Genomic DNA, 23,650 nt, shown 5'->3' with positions numbered 1-23,650 from the left:
GACTAGGACCTCTTTTCCTTGGACTCAGGAGCCCTTTTCCCGAAGAGAAGGGAGGTTCTCCTAGTTCTCGGGATCCCCAGAGTTTTGTTCTAGGCTAGGCTGGTTTAGCATATGTTTCAGGGATCCAGTCGGCTAAAGTCAAAAGCAAAAGGTTCCCTGGGGGGAAGGCGCTATGAGGACCCTGTTCTGTGCAGCCTTTCCTGGGGGCCAAAGGGATGGACGTAGAGTAAGAGAGGAAGTCGTTCCAAATGAGAAGAATGGTGTAAGCAAAGTAACGGTGGTGAGGAAACACAAAGCATGTTTGGGGGACAGTGAATAAGTGAACAAAGTATGGAGGAGTTAGGAGCTGTCCTTTCTTTCTCGGTTCTGATGTCTCCCTTCTCTGCTGTTCCCTTCACCCCCAGCTGCACCAATCTACTTCAAAGAGGGGCTGAAGGCCATAGAAGTGTCGGAGGGAGGAGCCACCACTCTGCGCTGTGTGCTCTCCGCTGTGGCTGCCCCCGTGGAGTGGCACAAGGCCAACGAGGTGATCCGGTCCAGCAACAAGTATCACCTCCGGCAGGAAGGAGCCTCTCTCGAGCTGATTGTCCGAGACCTGGAACCTCAGGATAGCGGGGAGTATTCTTGTGTCTTCAAGGACCAGAAGACCACAGCCATCTTGACTGTCAAGGGTAACATCTCTTCAGATAGTTTTCTTAGTGGTTCTCTCTCTCTCTCTCTCTCTCTCTCTCTCTCTCTCTCTCTCTCTCTCTCTCCCTCTCTCCCTCTCTCCCTCTCTCCCCCCACCTCCCTTCTTCCTCCCTGTCTTCCTCCCCCAAACATTTATTAAACACCTGTTGTATACAGAACACTCTGCTCAGCCCTGAGGGAGAGCCATAGTTTGTACTAGGTATTATTCCTGCTCTCATGAGTCCAGAAGAGTGACACAGACATAAGTAATTATAATATACAACACTCTAATGAGGCAGCTTGCTGCTGTGATAAATAAGAGTGCAGGACTTGCAATCAGTAAGACTTAGGTTTAAATCTTGCCTCAGACACTAGTTGTGTGACCCTAGGCAAGTCACTAAACCTCCTTCAGGTTCCTCATCTATTAAATGGAGGATAATGACAGTACCACCCTCACAAGATTGTTGTGAGAATCAAATGTGATTGATTGCACATGTGAAGTGCTTTGCAAACTTCAAAGGGCCATATAAATAAATGTTACTAGATATTATGGGTCCCCCTGGCCAGTCCAGAGAGGAATTTTCCTTTGTGAAATAAGGAGTTGGGTGACTGAGGAGCCTCTGGTTCTCTCAGTTTATATTGGAAGAGCTGATATTTTTCACCAACTGTTAGCTTAGTATGAGCCAAAAGTATGAGTGACTGAAAGAGGTCTAATGTCCAAATCATGGGAGGTAATCATCTTTCTGTTCTCTGCTCCAGTCAGAGAACTTCCTGTAGTATATCTAAAGGGGATATTGACAAACCAGAGCATATCCAAAGAAGGTTGACTGGAATGGTAAGGGGTCTGGAGACTATGTCATATGAAAATCCAGTCAAGGAACTGGACAGAAGGCTTGGTGGGTAGGGTAGGTCATGAGCCATTTCTTCAAATATCTGGGAGGGCTGTCATGTGGGAAAGAGAGCAGATTTGTTCTGTGTTGATCCAGAGAGCTGAACAAAGACTTTTGAGAGGGAGGATTTTCTAACGAAACTGTTCCACTATGGAATGATCTGTATCAACAGAGGCATCAGTTTAAAATAGAAGGGACCTCAGAGATCATTTAATCCAACCCCTTATCTTACAGATGAGGAAAGTTAGGTTAAAGGATTTACCCAAGATCACATAGAAACCTTATGAGGGATGGGAGTCTCCTGGACCATGAGTCTTATGACAGTGTGGGGATAGAGTGCTGCTGCTGAGGCAGAGTAGATAGAGCAGTGGACTTAGAGACTGGAAGACCTCAATTCAAATTCTGCCTCAGACACTGACTAGCTTTGTGACTCTGGACAAGTCACTTAACCTCTGTCTGCCTTAGTCCTATCTTACAGAGCTGCTGTGAGGATCAAATGACGTAACTTATACAAAGAAACAATATATATGAGATGTAATGAGAATAACATATATATATATATATTTATCACTTTGTAAACCTTATGGTGCTATACAAATGCTAATTATTACTGTTTTTGTTGTTATCATTATTATTAGGGACAAAGGTTGGATCAGGTAATCTCTAAGATGCCTTCTAACTCTAAGAAAATGAAAATCAGTAGGAGGATAGGCAGTTAATTCGGCTTAATCCTACAAACATTTCCTAGATGCTTGCTCAATGTGGGGTGCTATGCTTGGTGTTCCAATGCAAAGACCTCTATGACCCAGGCTATGTTCTCCAGGAGCCCAGAATCTAAGGTGCGGAGGGACATCTCCATAAATGCCCTCGGTACACAAGGGAATGAGCTAAGTGCAAAGGAGAGGACCAGGCAAAGCACCAACAGATTTGAGGAAGGAGAGACCACTTCTAGCTGGGGACATTATGAACACTGCTGCAGGGGAAGATTCCCTTCCCAGCCAGTGATTCTTGGACTCTCGATGTCAATGCCTGATAGACGGTTGTAGCAGGTGGTACTTCATTCAGTAAAACAGATGATTAATAATTAAAGGGGTGTTTGCAAGTGAAACAGAATTATGTTTGACAGTAGTGGCTGGCGGGGGACAGAGCAGTAATCTGGGTTATTGCAAAAAGTAAATATGTGGAGGCCCCAACCAAGTTATCCTTCATTTCCACTGAGAACCGAGTAAGAGGAAACAAGGTTACATTATAGCAAAATGAAACTCAGTTAGGCATCGGCAGGAACTTCTTCGCCCTCCAAGGAATTCATCACTAGAAAAACTGACCTAGGGGAGCTGTGAAGGCTCCCCTTCTTCTTCTTCTTCTTCTTTTTTTTTTTTTTAACAAAGGAACAAAACACCGTCCAAATATCAATTAATGTCCTGAGATAGTCAGTGGAAAATTTTTGCCAAATCTCTGCCTCTTGACCATACTGCACATGAATACTTCCTAAGTGCACATTTCCCTTTCCTGTGGTCTGTCTGTAAACCCCAAATATCTCTGGAATCTTTCCTCAGTTAATACATTGAGCCTGACTACAGCCTGCCACGATGTAGATGGTTAATAAATGCCTATTGCCTGGATGACTGATTGCATTGGAATGGCACACTGAACATTGTTTCATCTCTCATTAGTGCAATGAGTTCAACTTTGGATTCCATGAGATGAGGATGATCTGGACAGTCCACCAGAAAGATAATCTCATTAATTGCTGGTAGTTTTTTTTTTCCAAAGCTGATTTAATTTGCTCATGTCCACCAAGATCAAAGGTCGAAGAAACCATTCCTGGAATCATCAGCTCTTCAGATGTTGGATGTAGTGTTGAGACTTGTTGGCCCAGTCTGTCATCTTTGAGCATATGCAAAAGGATTTTTTCCTGCCTGCATTGTCCAAACCCACGAACATAAGTTTTCCGAATTTTTTGAATAGTCCTAAAAACTGCAGAACACTGCTGAAGCCGTTATAGATCCACTCAAAAATGAATGCCATCATCTTAGTTTAATCATGGCTCCAGAGGTGGCATCTCTGAGCCTCCCTCTCCATCACTGAGGCCAACACAACAACACCACCACCAGCTTCCAACCACTTGCTGGAAATACATGGAGTCCCTTTCCATGAAAACCTTTAGAAAGGTTTGATGCAGCTATCTGCCTGGGGTAGTTCCAGGAAGCAAGTGATGAGGCATCAAGATTCTATGACTGACAATTTGTGACTGTGCAGCCCTTGGCTTGGAGACCATAGGTCAGGGATAGTTAGTTCCACGTTTCTGCTTTCTGTGCCTTTTTCTCCTTCTCAGGATAGAAGCTGGTAGAAGACCAGCTGCCCCAGTACCTGGGACCCTCCATCTACCCTAGGCCTTCTCTTACCTTGGAGGAAAGAAACTGTTAAACTCAATCTCTCTGAAGTGAGGAGGATTCAGTGTACCCTCAGAATTTCTAAAGAAGGGCCTTAATCTGGATGAGGAAGGAAGTTATAATGAATTTCAGGATTTTCAGGACTTTCAGGAAAATAAATTCAATTCAATGCTTTTATTAAGTGCCTGGTGTTTGCAAGGCACTGGAAAAATGAAGACCAAAATTCCTGTACTCCAGGAGCTCACAAGGATATAATATACATATAAAGAAGTAGGCACAAGGGAATTTGAGGGAGAAAGCACTAACTTGGGGTAACAAGGATGGCTTCTCAAGAGACCAAATATCCAAGTGTTTGAAGTCTTTCAAGGAAGATAGAGATTCAAAGAGATGAGTCATAGATTGAGGGCTTAAAGGAAGCTCAGGGATCATCTCCAATTCCTTCATTTTACAGAAGAGGAAACTGAGACTCAGAGAGATTAGATGATTTGTTCAAATTTATATAGGTAGTGTAAGGGCAGCTAGGTGGCTCAGTGGATAGAATGCCAGTCTTAGAGTCAGGAAAACTCATCTTCCTGAATTCAAATTTGGCCTCAGACACTTACTAGCTTGTGACCCTAGGCAAGTCACTTACCCCTATTTGCCTTAGTTTCCTCATCTGTAAAATGAGCTGGGGAAGGAAATGGAAAACTACTTTAGTATCTCTGTTAAGAAAACCCTAAATGGTGTCATAAAGAGTCAGATATTACTGAAAATCATTGAACAACACATGTAGTAAGTATCAGAGGTGAAATTTGAACCCTGCTCTTATGACTCCAGTGAGGAGTCTCTCCACTCTCCACAAGTACTTCTCTACTTCCTTAGATGAGGAGGGCATGTGTGCCAGGTGTGGAGGAAGGCCTGTTGCAAATACATAGTGGTGAGAGAAGAGAGGACAAGATCAAGGAAAAGCTATTATTCCACTCTACTTGAACAGAGAATAATGAAGAAGATCATCTGAGATGAGGCCTGAATGCCAGAATCAGAAGGTTGTGTTTCAATCTACAAGCAATGGGGAACCACTGAATGTTCTTGAGCAAAGGAGTGACATCGTCAGATCGGTTTATTAGAAGGATTACTTTGGGCATCACTTATAGCAGGTGTTCTTAACCTTTTTTTTTTCGATCATGATCCACTCTGGCAGTCTGGTGAAGCCTAGGGGACCCTTTTCAGAATAATGCTTTAAAATTTATACTATAAACTACATAGGATTACAGAGGAAATAGTCATCAAAATATTAAATAAATAAGTTCATGGACCTTGGGTTAAAAACCCCTAATGTATAGGATGTAGTGGAGAAAATAGAGATGGGTTGTTGAGAGACCTATTAGGAGACTATCATAGTAGCCCAGGCCCCCTGTGCCACACATTAACTCCTTACTTGGTATTGATATCTAGTTCAGACAAACCATTCATTCTCTTAACGAACCTAACTGTGAACATTGGAAGAATTCAGTGCTTCCCCTTGTGAGCCACCCTGTGAGCCCAGGTCCAGAAAATGGCAGGAGAGGACAGTTCCAAACTTCTGAAACCTCCATCTTACCAAGAAGAGCCAGCAGCTGCTGTCCCTGGCCTTCTCTGCTGCATCATGTCCTTCCTGTGAAGGTAGGAATCCATCATCTCTAGCACCATGCTGCTTTACTCCCATGGATGAGGTCAAGGGATCGCCCAGTGTCTGGCCTGGCTTCTGGCACTGTCACAGTTATTAGTAGGATTTCCACGTATCTTTTCCTGCTAAATAATGGCTTGTACCCTGAACCACCAGAAGGTATACTTGGAGTGTTTATCCTGGAGAAGAGAAGACTTGAGGAGATTGTAGCTGACTTCATACGGAAGAAGTTGTTCCCAAGGAGTAGAAGAAGGAACAAAGCAGGAAAGGTGTTCTGGCTTGGTATAAGAAAGAACTTCCTGACAATTACTGCCATACCAGGGGAGATACCAGAGGATAAAGATCCAGGATAAAACACTGCAGATGCTTCAGCTACAAGGTCTCCTAGCTTCAGCTGGTTTCTCCCCTGCCCTTGTTATAACTACCCTCTTTCTTGTTAGTGTGATCCAAGACACACCAGTCCCCTTCCCATTTTATGGATTCTCTAAATGCTCTGTGGAAGTCATTCAATCAACCAGCATTTATTAAGCACTCACAAAGAAAAGCAAACACAATCCTCTTGCCCTTAAGGAGCTTACTGTCTAAAGGGAGAGACAACAAGTGGAAGTGTTGCCACTGCAGTCCACCATTGCTCCCTTGTACTATTTTGGGAAGCCTTGGGGCAGGAGCATAGGAAAGAAACCTCGCATGTAGTGTAAGGTACTGGCTGTACCCTCTTCTGTCTTCATACCCCATAATACCCCACTCTCTGTATGGTATTGACAGTACCCAAACTTTTAACCCTAGTCTACCAGATTCAACTTCTTCCCACACTCAGACTATACCCTTTCTTACATGAATCACTGCTCTTCCCCACATAGCTTGACTTCACCCTCTATCATCCACTCCCAAGACCCCCAGCATCATCCCATTCCTTCTGAATCCTCTAGGACTCATGACATAATGGAAAATATTAATCAAGGGACCTAGTTTTGAATCCCAATCAGACTTTCTACTTTCGTGGCCATGGGCATTAAGTGCCCCAAGTGTCTCTTCTGTATAGTGAAGGGGTTGGATTAGAGACTCTCTAAGATGCCTTCTGGTTCTAAATCCAGTGATTTCCCTTTTCCCTGCCTCTCCCATTTTAGCACTGGGTGTTCCTCTTCTCCTGGGTGTGACCCACTTCATATCTGGTTATCCCACGTCAAGTCTAGGTGACCCACTTCATTTCTGGGCACGCTCTGGCTGTGCTTTACCCTGTCTCACTATCTCATGGCATAACCCTTTGCAGGGCTTCATCTTCCCTGGCTACTTTCGTTAGTACCTCTGTCGCTAGCTTCAGCATTGATCTTGTCTGTCACATTGCACTAGTAGCACCAGCAATGTCATCGAGTAACATTTATTCAGTATCTGGCACAATGCTTAATTGGGCAGAGGAGTGAGACAAGCAGGTTCTTTGTGAGGATCCACTCTTCTGCTTGCTCTATCCTACCTTGTTTCCCTCTGCATCCATCACACATTTCTTTTCTTCATCTGTCTTTCTTCTCTTTCTCCTCAATAGAGGTTACCTCTTTTTGCCAAGGAAATGAGCCCTTCTTATAATAATAATAGCTTCCGTTCGTTTACGGAGTTTTTCCCTCACAACAGCTCTCACAGGTAGAGAGTGCAAATATGATTATCTCTATTCTACAGATGATAAAACCAAGGGCCAGAGAGTATGCACACTGGAAATAGCATGGGGCATCTGGAACTTTGCTCTAGGTATCAATATAAGCTCATACATTTAAAGCCGGAAGGGACCAGTCCAACCCTCTCATCCAGGGAGATTTCTTCTCCCTAGTAAACTCATCCTTAGTTCTCCCAGACCCAATCCTCCTCTGCCTTTCCTTTCCACTGTGCTCTTGAGAACCCCCCTCTATTGTTAAACTTCTCTTCACCCGAGATCTTTTCCATTCACATTCCCTTTATCTTCTGCGGCTCATTGAAACCTAGTTTCCTTCTGAAACTACTACATTTTTTGAAACCCTTTCCAAGGCCAACTGCCCCTTCTCTTACATCTTCTGACACCTAGAGCCAAGAGGAGGAGTTCAGATTCTCCTCACTCTGCACAACTACTTTGGGACCTCTTTTCTACCATCATCCCTAATCAACTATCTCTCTTCTATAGTTCACTCCATCCTGTCTAAGTCCTGCTTGCTGACATTGATGGACCTACAGGTCACTTTGCCTCCTCCTTACTAGGTTTAGTCTCACAGTTATCTTCTCCATCCCAAGCCCCGCTTCCTTTAAACACCTTGACTTCACAGGTCCTCAACTTCCCAATTCTTATGACCTCCTGTAGTCTACCTCAACCATGTATCTATGTGACATCTTAGACACCAATCCTTATTCCTCTCACCTGAATTTCCCTAAGGTGTTAGAATACTTAGCTGGAACTTTTAGTTATGGGCAATAGTAGTGGTAGGATTCAAACCTAGGGCCCCTGACTCCAAAACCACCACTACACTATGCTCTCATCACTGCTAATGGAACTATAGGTTCTTCACTATAGGCAGTGACTTCGTCTCGTATAGATTTTAAGTCCATAAAGCCTGGGAAAATATCTTGGGTATAATAGATATTCAGTAAGTGTTTATGGAATGAGTGATGGCCATTGATGGAAGAAAGAGCCCTGGACTTGGAGTCAAAGGAGACCTAGGCTAAAGTCCCAGCTCTTCTATATCTTGACTTTGGGCAAGTCACTTTCCTTTCTGGGACTCACTTTCCTTCTTTGTACAAATGAAAGGGTTGGGCTAGATGATCTCTAAGGTCTTTTCAAGCCCTGACATTCTATTTATTAAGTTCTAAGGTCTCTGATACTCTATTTTCTTTTTTATTATTAATTTATTTTGATTTATCAACAATCACTTCCATATGCTTTTGAATTTAAAATTTTTCTCCCCCTTCCTCCCCACCCCTCCCCAAGACGGCACACAATCTGATATAGGCTATACATATACATTCCTATTAAACATTTTCACATTAATAATGTTGTAAGTAAGAATTAGAACCAATAGGAGGAACCACCAGAAAGAGGAAACAAAACTCAACAGAAGAGAAAAAAAATAGCAAACAGTATACTTCGATCTGCATTCAAATTCCGTAGTTCTTTCTTTGGATGTGGATAGTATTTTCCATCACAAGGCCTTTGGAGATGTCTTAGATCCTTGTATTGCTGGGAAGGGTTAAGTTTATAAATATTAGTCATCGCACAACATGACTGTTATTGTGTACAACGTTCTCTTGGTTCTGCTCACTTCACTCAGCATCTGATACTCTATTTTCTACAATGCCTTACAGCTCTGATGTTCTAGGTGCTATGTTCTAGGGTTCCTTCCTTCTTGGACGTTCTGTCATTCTTTACTTCCATCCATCATTCAAGCCAATTGTATTCATTTTCTCCCAAGTCATGAAATCAGCTGATCTGAATCTTTCCTTCATTCTGTGGTCCTGGGGAGGTATCTGAGAGCAGAGGAATGGTCTAGAGCAGGGGTTCTTAACCTGAGGTCTGAGCATGTTGGATTTTTAAAATTGGTAATTATATTTCAATACAATTGGTTTCCCTTGCAATACTATATATTTAGTTTTATATATTTAAAAATACTAGTTTGAGAAGGGGTTGAAAATTTTCTCCAGAGCACCATGAGGCTCCATGATACAAAAAAGGTTAAGTATCCCAGGTCTAAATGCAGGGAAGTAGAAGGAAGTATTTGAAGAATTAAGAGATATCATGAAGTCCCCAACTGCCCCCACTCCAACCCTCCACAAGTTGACTCTTTTACCTTCTCTGAGAACTTGTGTACGATCTTTGTAAGGTTTATAGCAGACATTTTATAAAACTGAAAGTTTGTTTGGATCCACACACTACAATAAACCCTAAGTGAATCAGAACTCTAGTTTTTAAGTCATAAAAACTAGGAGAAATAATACAATTGTCTCAGTTATGGAGAGAAGGAAAATTTTATCAACCAAACAACAGACGAATCCATTGGAGACAAAATCAACCAGATTGATTTATGAGGATAAAATGATTTTGGACAACAAAAAGCAATATCTCTAAAATTAAAAGAAAAGAAGCAGATGGAGGAAAAATATTTGCAGCAAATATATCAGCTAAAGGCCTGCCATCCATAATCTATAAGAAATGAATGTAGATTTATAAGTTTGATGGAATGCACTCTCCAATGGAACACTGGCACAGTGAGCAAAGGACGCAATCAGTCAATTTACAAAGGACAAACTACAAAGAGTTTTTGATTCCCTAATAACAATCAGAGAAATGCAAATCAAGATAATCTTACACTTACTATAATGACAAAATGACAAGAGATAACCCTTGGTTCTTGAAGATTATGTCCACAGAGCATAATCTCTGGCTACTTCTTTTTGCTTGGAGTTCTGGCCATACACTAAGTCTACTTTCTGAGGACCAGCTTATGAAGAGGCCCATCACCAGTAGACTGAACACTTGGGTGTTGAATTCTTTAGCCAAAACAATCCAGGAAACAAAGAAAAACACAAATTGATCCTCTCTGCTATGCCTGACCCCACCTCTGCTCCTGCTGTGTTGATGGAAGAATAGTATGAAAAGAGGAGAGTGTGTTAATACTCACACAATTTTTAGGTGGTCTGTAAACTTTAACTTAGCTGTCAGGACACTAACGTGTGAAGAACATCATAAGAGTGAAATTGATTATATTTTAACAGATAGGAGGCAACTCAATACTGGTGAGGGATACCATTCTTGAATCAGCTCAGACCACCAACTTGTTAGAGCAAAGGCAGAAAATTAGGATGAAGCTAGAAGAATAAAAAAGCTAAAAAAGACAAGGCATGCAATTAAATAAATTATTTAATTTAAATTATTTTAAATAATTTATTTAATTAAATTATTTTAAATAATGACTTATTTAAATAAATTACAATAATGAAATATGGCATGTGTTGCTATGGAGATAAGAGACTTAAGCAAACACATTCCCATTCCAAGTTCAAAAATATTATCAACTCATGAACTATGGGATAGCATCTGCTTAGATCTTTCATCTCCAGAACAACACAGGAGCTACAGAAAAATGGGATAAGATAAGAAAGAAGAATATAAACTCAGTTTACAATATTTCATATAAAAGTCTGACTGATGTAACTCACTTGCCTCAATGAGGAGACTCAAAAAGCTAAAAAAGAAAAAGCTTGTTAGTAGCAAGTTGTTAGATTCAAGGTACAAAAGAAGACATTTTTTGAACATGGTCAATGTAAGAATTTGTCTTGCTTGAATATGCATATTTGTTAAAAGGGTTTTCCTTTTCTTTTTCTTTTTTTTTCAAAGTAGAATAGAGAGGTGGGAGGGAGAGAAAATAGTTTTTGTTCATTGAAAAAATAAAATTAAACTTTAAAAAGCAGTAAAAACAAAAAAAGCATATTACTTAGCAAATACCTGACTTGCTTACTTGCCAAAAGGATATGTGTGATAGCCAAGGGCAATTTCAGTTTAGAATATCAGGTCCTTTGTAAAATCTTACAGAGAAGGATGGCAGAAAATTATGAGTGTTATTACTTCATAAAACAGAGAGAAGCAATGGAAGGTAAAATCAGCTTAAATAAAGTTTCATGAGAGACCTAACCAAGTGAAAGCATCTCAAGCACATTTAAGGATGAAATTGGAAGGAAAATAAACAGAAAAAAAAATGTGAAAGATCTTCAAGGATTTTTATAACAGACTCTTGTCACCATCAAAGTGTCATGAATTCATGGGATTAAGTCTAAGGGTTGAAGAGATACTAATAATAGTTAATTTTACTTAGTGCTTTAAGGTTTGCAAAAGCATTTAATATGTATTATCTCATTTGATCCCCACAACAACCCTGGGAGGTAGATGCCCAGGCCTTTTGTCTGATCCTCAACATTTAACAGCAAATGCTCTCTCAATGTATAATATGGCAAATTTCCATACAACTAAAAGATGAAAGTAAAATTCAACACACAACTCATTTGGATTCCACTGGGATTTATTGAAAGACATTAGTTTGGGTTGGCTGGATCTTAAATGATTAGCTTGCTGTTCTCTATTTGTATGTACTTCACTCAGTGTTTGGTACATAAAGTACTAAAATAAATGCTTTTTCATTTATTCATTCACTCATCTATCCATCCATCCATCCATCCATCAATTCATGGTGAATGCAAGGAATGTTAAAACTCCCAAGGCTGCTACAGATTCTTCTAGATAAAAGGGCATGTTCCTTCAGTTCTGTAAAGTTCTTGGTCCTCTGCCAGCCTTTTTCAGGCTAATACAAGCCTCAGCATTCATGTTAGGGTCGTAGGACAAATCTTTGACAGCAATGCCATTGAGACTGGGTTGTTCTTGTTTATACGGAGGAAAAGTCATGTTTCTAATGCTACTCCTTATGAGTAAAGGTCTATGTTTTAAATGTTGTTGTAGATTTAAGAGTGCTAATTGGTCAGGGCACACAATTCTAACCTCATGGACATCCTTTTCTGAGTGCTAATTGGCCAGGCCACATGTGTGTAAGATCATGGACAGTCTTTCCCTGCCCATGGTTAATTTGGGGGGCAACAGGGCCTTGTCATACATTCAAGACCCTCACTGACTTAAGATGTAGGTGGCTGTTATTTGTAAAGAAATGTGACGGACTCGTTCTCATAAAAACCAAAAACCAAAAACAAACAAACAAATAAGCAAACAACAACAACAACAACAAAACCTGAAGGATGATATGTAGTCAGTGACATTGAGAAGTGGCAACTATTTCCGTATGGGAAGTATGCTCAGATTGGGTGCCAATAATTATCCTGAGAATAACCTCAAAAGAAGCTACTGTCATCTTCACATGGGACTGAAGACTTTTATAAAAATTATAAGGAAAAAAAACCCTGTTGAATTTTTGGCATGGAAACTTATGAGATTACAAGCAACTGTGCTTGAAAGGAAACGATTAACCCTTAACACACAAGTAAAAAAGACTGCAATAATCCATACTTTAGCATAAATGTTTCTTCTGCTTTGAAAAGAAGACTCAAAATGGGGACTGCATTTGAAGTTTTGGTGGATGACCAATGAAAATTACATAAAGAATTATACCGCATAACGTTGTTATTCTTCATAAACTAACAGATGACAAATCCTCATGCTGCAACTACAAACCCCCTAATCTCCTTTAAAAAATGCTCAGATGAACTGTACTCCAGAACATTATCACAGCTAAGACTATCATCATAACTCCTCAGACATAAAGTTAATCCACATATGTCTCAGAACAATGTTTTTAATAGATGCTGCCATAGAAAACATTCATAACTTCCAACCAACGTGATTAGGAAAGCTTTCAAAATATAAAGACCTAGCAGAATTAATCAACACCATATAGAAACAGGAAGAAGTATAATATTGTTCCCATTATCCTCTCTGCTCCTGGATTTGTCTAGAAGATAGACTGCATCCAAATGCTTTTTACTACATTATGAAAATCTTATCATTTTATCCACCAGTGCAATAATTTGACAAATAAACAAACATGAAGGAATTATAGCAGGATAGTTACATGTCCCAAGGTTATTTCTGTCTAGTTCCACTGCATAAAAAGATGAGAAGAATGAAGTAATGATAATGATAATAGCTTAATTACCATTTAACCTCATGTCTATAGAAAGAAATTAGTATATCATTAGCCTCTTGGATTGTAACGTGCGTCAAATCAGTTGAAATTAGGTACTGGCTAATAAGAAACAGCTGCTGAGGACACAAGTGGAGCGTCCATCCTTGGACTTTAGGATCACCATCCTGATTGTGCACATAGAAGAGGAAGAAATAATGCCAAAAGGAGAATGAAGATGGGGAAAGCATCATGGAACACAGATCAAGAGATCTGTAGCCACCTGAGACCATCCTCTAACTGCCTCATTTTATCGTTAAGGAAACTGGGGCCAAATGACTTGTCCAAAATCACACAGGGAGTAAAATGGCAGAGATGGGATTTGGACTCAGGAACTCTTAAGTACAGAGGCAGTGATCTTCCTACTATACCAGGTAATGGTGGATTACACCAAGTGCACATGAAAGTAACCTATGCTGGCAGCAACACATCTGAGAGGGCATCGAGGGATTATTTCACAAGGTATCTGAAGAAGAGGAAGGCACAGAAGTCATAGAGAAAGTCTCAGACTCAACTAATAGTTTTTAAAAAACCTTATTGAAAGAAAATCAGCTATCAACCTGTCTGCCCACTACCTTCCCATCTGGATGTAATTTTTTATGAGAATAGTCTATACATACTTCAAGGGCATGCTTCATAAAGGTATTCGAAGGGTGAGAGAAAGAGAAGAGTCTATGGTGACTCTAAAATCTTGAACATGGATGACTGGGAAGAGAGTGATGGCATATACAGAACTGGGTTAGTTGGGAGAAAGGGTAGATTTAGTAGGCGAGGAAGATCATGAGTTCAAGTTTGGTGAATTATGATGCATTTAGAGAATTAGTGAGGTTTCTAGGGGTTGATACAAGACTGGAAGTCAGAGGAGAAATTAGGCCTTATTTAGATAGTTTGAAAAGTATTCTTTTTCTTTCAAGTACAAAATTTGAGCTTATTATAAAAAGCTACCTACTGATTTACCTTGATTATAATAAACTCATAGATGGCAAGAATAGTGCTTACCCTGCATTTTGCATAAGTCCCAGTAAACTGAGCATTTTGTTCATGTACTTGGACATGAAGACGTCACAAAGTCCTTGTTACCTTTTGTCTAGAAGAGCAGAGGATGGAAAATTGAATCAATGAACCTAGAATAAGGAGAGAAATAGGTCAATGGAAAATAGATTTTTACATGAACTATCTCTTAATAAAGGTCTCATTCTCAAGTCATGTAGGGAATTGACACAAATATATGAGACCAAGAATCATTTATAAATGGTTTTCAGAAAAAGATTTGCAATTTGTCAACAACCACATGAAAGGTTGTTTCAAATCACTAATAATAAGAAAAAATATAAATTGTGACAACTTGGACATTTCACCACAAACCAAGCAAGTTGGCAAAGATGATAAAAGACAGAAATGGTCGATGTTGGAAGAATTGGAGAACACTAATATACTGTTGGTGAAGCTTTTAAGTGGTCCAATTGATGTAGAAACCATTTGAAGTTATGCAGGAAAGTCACTAAGCTTCTCACTTAAGAAGTGAGAAGTAACTCGTTGATCACTAGATGTCTATCCCAAGAAAGCCAAAAATAGGAAGAAGGGTCCCATACATGACAAAATGGTCATAGTAGTATTTTTATGGTAGCCAAAACCAAACCAAAACAAAACAAAAACCCAATCCTAAGTAAAGTGGGTGCCCAGTGATGATCAAATTGTGATATATGATATAATAGAATATCATTATGCTGTAAGAAATGACAAATATGAAAAAGTCAGAGAAAGAAGGGAACATTTATATAAATTGATGAAGAGCGAATGAAGCAGGACTAGGAGAACACTATACACAATGACCACAATGATGTGAATGAAAAGAATACTAAAAGGAAGTTGAATTCTGAGTAATAATGATGTCCAATTTTGGGGAAGCAGATAATAAAATATATTTACTTTCTCTTGGTAGAGTAGTGAGGGAGCTCACGTGCAGAATGTTAAAATACACTTAAAGATAAGGTCACAGTATCAGTTAGCTTTGCTTACTTGTTTTTCTTGTTTACAAGGTTCACTAACGGGTGAGGAATGATATATCTAAAAACAGCTGTGATATTAAAAACAAAATATGTCAACAAAACTTTTTTTTTAAATAATAACTTCCTGTAATAGATAAATGGTCAAAGGATATGAATAGGAATGTCTCAAGAGAAGAAATCTAAACTATTAACAACAATATAAAAATTCTTCAGATCACTTATAATAAAATAAATGCTAATTAAATCAACTCAGAATTTCCACCTCCCACTCATCAGAGGGCAGTTGTTGGTGGGGCTGTTGTAGGATAGACACATCAATGCACTGTTTGGGGAGCCATGAATTAGGACTGGAAAGCTAATTGAAACTATACCCCAAAAAGTCACTGAATTGTTCATATCTTTTACGTAGAGATGTCACTAGTAGGTGTATTTCCCAAAGAGACCTGAGATGAAGAGAAAAGATCCATTTCTACAAAAATGTTTATGGCAATCTTTTAAAAGAAATTATAGCAAAACACCGAGAACAAAGTGGATGCTTATCAATGACCAAAATATGTTATATTAATATAATATAATATTATTACGCTGTAAGAAATTACAAAAGGGATGAATGAAGATAAACCAGATAAACATGTATGAGCTCATGCACAATGAAGTGAACAGAATCAGGACAACTATTTATACAGTGATGACAACATTGAAAGGAAAACAATTTTTAAAACTTTCAGAATTCTTATTATTAGTGCAATAGCCAATCACAGTCTCTGAAGACTAGTGATGAAACATATCTCCCACCTCTTCAAAAAGACATGATGGACTGAGGTGTAGAATGAAACATACATTTTCAGACATGGCCAATATGATACAAATTAATTTTGTTTGTACTAAAGAGAGGACTTCTATTGTAGAGGTGGGAGGAAGTTGTTGGAATTATGAGGAGGTAGTGATAACAATAAAGAAAGAAAAGATAATCAATAAACATTTAAAATACACAGAAAAGAACAGAAGGGAGTTCATAAGGGGACACAGACTTGGAGGACAGTGTTGGTACTCTTATGTTAGATTGAACACATATGTGAAAAACAAGCTGTATATAATAGATTAATGGTTTTATTACAATCTTCTTTTTCCTGGTTTTCTTTGTATATGGAGATGTTCAATTTTGTTGATGATTTTCTAATTTTCAATAAAAATTTTTAAAGGTAGTGAGTATGAAATTTAAGGTAAATCTTTGTTCCATTTATATCTGCATTTTTAATGGGTGTCACCCACACATCTTTTGAAAGGTGTATTATGAATGTATTTTAAACTGTCTATATTTTTTATTGTAAAAACAATTTCATTTAAATAATTTGCATCTCAAAATAAGGAAAAGGAAAAGGAAGAGAAGGAAAAAGAGAAAGAAGAAAGAAAGAAGACAGAGGAGGAAGAAAAACAAGAAGGAAGAAGTGGCAACCATGCAAAGAATGATTATATGTATTTATAGATGGGGATGGACAGGTAGATGGGGTAGTGCCTGGCTACTCAGAGGCTGGAACACCTCTTGAATCAGTCCTGCCAACGTCACAAATGTGTTCCAAACTGAACACAGGAGTCACTTAATAAATGCTTATTGGAATTTATTTCTTTATTCCCAACCCATCATGGTCCAAGCTAGGTGGTTCCCACCTGGGTAACTGGCCAAGTGGTTGCCAAGGAACTCGTATTAGTATGGTGCTCTGAGTGTGTCCCTCTCCATTTTCCTTCCCTCAGAGCTCCCTATAAGGTTCATAGTTGAACTCCAAAGTACAGAATCCGTAGAAGGAAGCACAGCCACGTTGCGGTGTGAGCTGAGCAAGGCAGCTCCCGTGGAGTGGAAGAAAGGCCTGAAGAGGCTCCGAGCCAGTGATAGATACCACCTGAGACAGGACGGGGCTGTGTGTGAGCTGGGGATCCCTAGCCTTGATGTGGATGACTCTGGAGACTACACCTGTATATGTGGAGAGGAGAAGACCACGGCGTCCTTGACAGTGAAGGGTAAAAACCACATGTTGGAAAATGAGTCTGTAGTTTGTTTCTCTGCTCAATATTACGCTGTCACTCAGACCGTTCTACCCATGACTCCACCTTTCCGTGCCATCCCATGTGTGTCTCTATGGGGTGCTTGTCAGTTTCCCACATTTTGTCTACGTAGCCCCTCTCCCAGGTGCTTCATGACTCCCGATCAGGCTGTCTCATTAGAAGGTCTTGTTTGTGACTCATTCTCAAGCCCCATCTGTTGCAACGTGCTGTGTTTGCCCTCTGTCATATCCCTGTCCAGCCACCTGATATCCTTTCCCCAAGTGTCATATGTTTTCTGTGTCTGTCTGATCATTTCTCAGCCCTGCCTGCCAACTTCATAGAAGGACTGAAGAGCGTAGAAGCCAAAGAAGGGGACATGGCCATGCTGAAGTGTGAATTGAGTAAGGCAGCTCCTGTGGAGTGGAGAAAGGGTTTGAAGAGACTCCGAGCCAGTGACAGATACAGCCTGAGGCAGGATGGGGCTGTGTGTGAGCTGGGGATCCATAACCTGGATGTGGATGATTCAGGAGACTACACCTGTGTGAGTGGAGAAGCAACGACCACAGCGACCTTGACAGTGAAGGGTAAAGACAATGTGTGTGGGGAAATGGCCGTGGATTTGGTTTTCTGCTGAGGGTCATCTTGTCCACCCCATCTGTACCTGTCTCATCTCGCTGTTTCCATGTGTGTCATTCTGGGCTGTCTCCTGACTGTCTTCCAGGCTGCTCTGTGACTCTAAAGCACGCTGCTACCGAAGAGGAAATGATCTGTGCCCATCACCAGACTGTTGCTTCCACAACAGTCAGTTCCCATCCTCTGGCTTTGTGCTTTTCCTTTGATTTCTATGTCAAGCTATCTCCCAGCATTTTTTGGCATTTTGTGTCTATCTGACCCTCATTGTCAAGCTCAGGGAGTGTCTGCGGAGCATGGTAGCCACAGAAAGGTCCAGGGTCCTCCTGTACTGTGAGTGTACTGAGTGCAGTGTTCCCATGGCATGGAGGAAGGGGATAAAGAGGCTTAAAGCCCGTGATATGCAAAGCCTGAGTCAGGATGGGAGCTCTGTGTGAGCCGGTGAGCTTCATGGATGACTAGAGACTTTACGTGTTGTGAGGAAAAGACCATGGTGACCCTACTTGTAATGGGTATATTGAACATGGGATTTCTCACTCTTCTCTGTTGTCTCCTAATTCTGCTTTGTCTGTTTTCCTCCTCCCCACCACTGGCCAGAAGGCTGTGGCTCTGCTTGGCTTTCCCTGCCTGTGTAAGAAACTTTGCCTTCCTTTGTTTAGCACTCTAGAGTTCAGTATTTGGTGGTGTGAGTTAATTAAGGTGTCTATTTTCCTGGTTTCCTTTCCATCCCTGGCCTCTGGTTGATGGGTCTGTTCTCATCCAGATGACCACAGAATAAAGTCTGAGGAGACTTGAGTTCCCCTGGGTGGGCTGGTCTGAGTGCAATCTCTCTTCATCTTTCCTTTCCCAGCCCTACCTGCCAAGTTCATTGAAGGACTACAGAGCATGGAAGCCATAGAAGGGACCTCATCCACAATGCGTTGTAGGCTAAGCAAGATGGCCCCAGTGGAGTGGAAGAAGGGGCTAAAGAGGCTCCGAGCCAGTGACAGATACAGCCTGAGGCAGGATGGGGCTGTGTGTGAACTGGTGATCTTCAACCTTAATGTCGATGATGCAGGAGATTACACTTGTGTGTGCGGAGAAGAGAAGACCACAGCGACCTTGACCGTGAAGGGTAAAGACCATATGTGGGGAAAATGACACATGGTTCGGTTTTGTCTCCTGTATTGCCTTCTCAGCAAGCCCACCCTTTGCCTACCATGGTCTCTCTCTGTGCTGTCTCCTTCACAAAGTCCTCCTTCCCTGTCTCCCTGTTGATCTGTGACTCCCTTCTCAGGATGATCCAAGATTGATTCTCAGCATACTTCCTTCAACTTCCTTCATGTTCAGCCTTCTCCCACCTTCCCAAGAGTTTCATGTTCTCTATGTCTGTCTGACTGTTTCTCAGTCCTGCCTGTCCAATGTATAGGAAATTGCAGAGGTCACAAAATGGGCCACCCAGCGCTATGAACTGAGTTAGCCCCCATAAGGAGGAATGAAGGAAGAGTCTGCAGAAGCCAACCACAACCACAAGTTGAAACGTGAGGGTTGCTGAGGGATAGGAGGCAAAGGATAGGATAATCAGGTAGACTTTGCTGTTTGAAGAGCTAGACCCAAAGAGCAGTGATTCATGGAGCCTTGAGGGGTCTATAGTGGAATGCCCCAGAGATCTGTCCTTGGTCCTGTGCTGTTCATTATTTTTTGTCAATGACTTGGATGAAGCAGAGATGATTTGCCTATCATCCGTGCAGATCATATGAAGCCAGGAGGGTAAAATGACACAGTAGAAGATTAAGTTAAGATCCACGTAGTTTTTAAAAAGCAAGCATGATATCTGGGTCTAATAAGATGAAATCGAATGAAGATATATGTAAAGTCCTACAGTTAGGTTCAAAAATTCAAATACTTGAGTACAGGATGGAGGAAGCAAAGAGACAGAACAGTTCGTTTAAAAAACAAAAGCAACAACCACAACCCTCAGAGTATCGATGGACAACAAGCTTAATACAATCAGCTGTGTGATGCAGGATGCAAAAAAACTAATGTGATTTTAGACTGCATTAGTAGAAGTATAGAATTCAAAAGAGGGTGAAGATAGCTCTCCCTAGCCCCTGCCATTTGCGATTCTTGTCAGACCTACAGGGTATATTGTGCTCAGCTCTGGGTGCCACTGTTGGGAAGGATGTTGACAAGCAGGAACGTTACTAGAGTGATCAGGATGAGGAGAGAACTAGAGGCCATGTCATACATAGGAGGATCACTTGTACTTAAGGGCTAAGAAGGAAATGGTCTCTGTCTTCAAGTAGTTGAGGGACATGTCAGAGCTATGCAAAATTGGAATGGGCTGCCTTGTGAGGTAGTGAGCTCACCAGCACTGGGAGTCATCAAGAAAACACTGGATCAGGGCAGCTAGGTGGCACAGTGGATAGAGCACTGGTCCTGGAGTCAGGAGGATCTGAGTTCAAATCTGGCCTCAGACACTTACTAGCTGTGTGACCCTGGGCAAGTCAGTTGACCCGATTGCCTCCAAAAAAAAGTGGAAAAAAAGATACTGGATCCCTATTGTCAGGGATATTGTACAGGTGATGGACCAGATGCCCTTGGACATCCCTTCCAACTCTAAGAGAGGCACTGTGTGAATTGGTGATCCGTAGGGTGGATGTGGTTGACCCTGGAAACTGACATATGCATGAGAAAGAGAGAAAGATGATGGTGACTTTGTGAAGTTTATCCTGAATATGGTACCCTTAGTCCACTTCTCCCTTGCTGCCTCTTAGTTGTTTTATCTGATTCTCTCCTGTCTCTATTAACCACAAGGCTGTCAGTTGTGGTCAGCTCCCCTCTCCTATGTCTGATTTCTCACCTGTCCCCGTGTAGCATGCCTCTGTGTGCCTGCAGTGATTAGTGGTATTAGTTGAAGTGTTCCGTTCATTTCTGTCTGCCCTCTTGCTTCTTTGTGATGTCATGGTCCCAGCTGTTTGGGCTGTTTCTGCCCTGCAGGCCAGCCCAGCTAATGCTGGGAAAGGCTGTTTCCCTGGATGGGCATCTCTGAGGTAGCTTCTCTCCATCTTCCCCTCTTCAGCCCTGCCCACTCGGTTCATCAAAGGTCTGGGAAGTATGGAAGCAGCTGAAGGGGCCACGGCCACCCTACACTGTGAGCTGAGCAAGGCAGCCCCTGTGGAGTGGAGGAAGGGGCGGGAGAAGCTCCCAGCCAGTGACAGATACAGCCCAAGGCAGGATGGGGCTGTGTGTGAGCTGGTGATCCACAGGCTGGCCATGGAAGATGCTGGAGACTACACCTGTGTGTGCGGTGAAGAGAAGACCACAGCAAATCTGAGTGTCAAGGGTAAAGATGACATACAGGGAAATTGGCAGCTAATTAAGTTTTCTATCCATTATTGTCTTGTCACCTACCCCATCCCTTCTATGCTGTCTTTTTTGTTTCTTCTTCACACATTCTAGTTTTTCTGTGTTTCCTCAGTCCTGCTTGTGTCTTTTTCTCAGTTTCAATCTTCTCCATTTTTCTAACTTTCCCTCCTTTATGTTTGTATCTACCTACCTTCCATGGCCCAGAGTATCTCATGTACTCCATATCTGCCCAACTATTCTTTAGCCATGCTATATAAATTTATGGAAAAACTACAGAGTATGAAGGCCCCAGAAGTGGCCACCACCACACTGCACTGTGAATTGAGCAAAGTAGTTCCCAAAGAATGGAGGAAGGTTCTAGAGACATGCAGGGCCAGTAATAGATAACACCTGAGGCAAGATGGGGAGAGATGTAGGCCAGATCATAGACTAATCCGGGGCATTTGGACCTAATTGAATGACTGGGACCAAAGAATAATTAATATTGGATAGAAGTCAATTTGCAAAGAGGTCTCTGATATAGATGCTCTGTCTGTAGATGTTTCCTTATCCTTGTGGTGTTTCCCATTTTTATCAATGACTTGGATGGCCATGCTTACCAGACTTGCAGACTAGAAGAGATAACTAATATGTTAGGTGACAGAATCAGAATCCAAATAATTCTCAATGGGCTAGAAAGTCTTCCACTTGGGTTCCAAAAGCCAATTACACAAGTACAGAAAACAACAGGCAAAGACATACTGTATTTGATATGGAAAAAAAATCCTGAAAAGTAGTAATCGATGGCATGCTCAACATGAGTCAGCAGTATAACATGGCAGCCAGAGAAGATGATACAATTTTAGGCCCCACCAAGAGAAGCTTGGAGTCTAGAATAAAGGACATGAGGGTTCTGCTCTTGTCACATTTGAGTACAACGTTTGGTGCTCAGTGAAGCCTTCAAGGAAGTACGCTGACAAAGTGGAAGACATTCACAACAAAGAGAGAGAACCTGGAGACCAGGCTGTACAGGGACCAGCTGAAAAATCTAAGGATGGTTTTTTTCTTGGGGAAGGGAAGATTAGGAGGAGGAAGGGAAACACAACAGGAGATTTGGAGACATGACATGTGACTGAAAGTTTAAATTTGTTCTGATTGATCACAGAGGGCAGAACTCAAATCAATGGCAGGGAAAGCTGAAGGGAAGAATAGACCTCCTTTATATAATGCATAGAGAGCTAGGTGGTACAGTGGATGAATTTGACTAGGGGTCAGGAAGATTGAGTGCCTCAAACCTTTACTCTGTGTGACTCTGGGCAAGTCACTTAGTCTGTCTCAGTCTCAGTGTGCTCATCTATAAACTGGGAATAATAAAGCATCTACCTCAAAGGGTTGTTGTGAAGACCAAATGACATAGCATACAGAAAGTGCTTTGCAAACTGTAAAGCCCTATATAAATGCTAGCTATTATGATTCTGTCATACCAGATGAGCTATATGGAAAGCACTTTGCAACTCTTCAAGTATTCTTCAAATGCTATTATTGTTATTATTATTATTATTATTGATAATGGAACAACTCCCTAATGGTTAAAGTTGTGAAGAAGTACAATGGGCCGGCTCACATAATCAGGAATACTCCATTAATAGAAATCTTCCAGGGAAGTCTTGATAGTCACTTTTTCAAGGATCTGGTAGACAGAGAGCACTGTAGAGAGACACGGGATGAGATTGGAGTAGACGACCACTGAACTCCTATTCAGCATTGATTCTTTGACTCGATGGCTCCATTGGAGAAGCGGAGCCTGAACTGGTGATTCATGGGCTGGGCACTGGTGACATTGGAGACTGCCTGTAAGTGTGGAGAAGAGAAGATAGTGGGGCTGCTGATTATAAAGAGTTCCTTGAATATAGGACTTTGTTTCTTCCCTTTTCTCCCTCTGTCACCTCCTTTGTTTGTTACATCCTGAAGTGCATTGTCTGGTGCCATGACTCAAATGTGCATTTGGATTCCCAGTTTCGTTCCCACCTAGGGCTATCTTCTCCTACCAGCACCCTAAACAGTTAGGCCATTTCTCTCCTGGGGGGCTATAAGACAAATGATGAGAAATCATGGATTCCCCTGAATGGGCAGCTCTGAGGCAGCTCCTTTCCATTTTTCCTTCCTAAGCTGTGCCGACTCAGTTCACAAAAGGCCTAAAGATCATGGAGGCCATTGAAGGGTCCATGGTCACCCTACACTGCGAGTTGAGCAAGGTAGCCCCTGTAGAGTGGAGGAAGGGGCCGGGGAAGCTCAGAGCCAGTGACAGATACAGCCTGAGGCAGGATGGGGCTGTGTGTGAGCTGGTGATCCCCAG

At 41.4% G+C, this 23,650-nt stretch overlaps 1 protein-coding gene across 1 annotated transcript in view; it reads left to right on the top strand.

Annotated features, from left to right (window-relative positions):
* The window catches only part of LOC114024241 (obscurin-like), a gene marked incomplete at its 3' end in the record, with an annotated part of 134,013 nt that overhangs the window by 104,781 nt on the left and 5,582 nt on the right, over nt 1–23,650 (top strand). Inside the window, 8 exon segments of the mRNA XM_027837253.1 lie at nt 405–671; nt 17,050–17,313; nt 17,658–17,934; nt 18,248–18,398; nt 18,757–19,081; nt 21,029–21,292; nt 21,560–21,691; nt 23,464–23,650. The exon segment at nt 23,464–23,650 is cut by the window's right edge and continues 104 nt beyond it. Of these exon segments, the coding sequence (XP_027693054.1) occupies nt 405–671; nt 17,050–17,313; nt 17,658–17,934; nt 18,248–18,398; nt 18,757–19,081; nt 21,029–21,292; nt 21,560–21,691; nt 23,464–23,650 (1,867 nt within the window).

Source organism: Vombatus ursinus, unplaced genomic scaffold (assembly GCF_900497805.2).
Source record: "Vombatus ursinus unplaced genomic scaffold, bare-nosed wombat genome assembly UNPS02014820.1, whole genome shotgun sequence".
In the NCBI taxonomy this organism is placed as follows: Eukaryota; Metazoa; Chordata; class Mammalia; order Diprotodontia; family Vombatidae; genus Vombatus; species Vombatus ursinus.
Note: the sequence above shows the minus strand (reverse complement) of the source record. Positions and strands in the feature narration are given on the sequence as shown.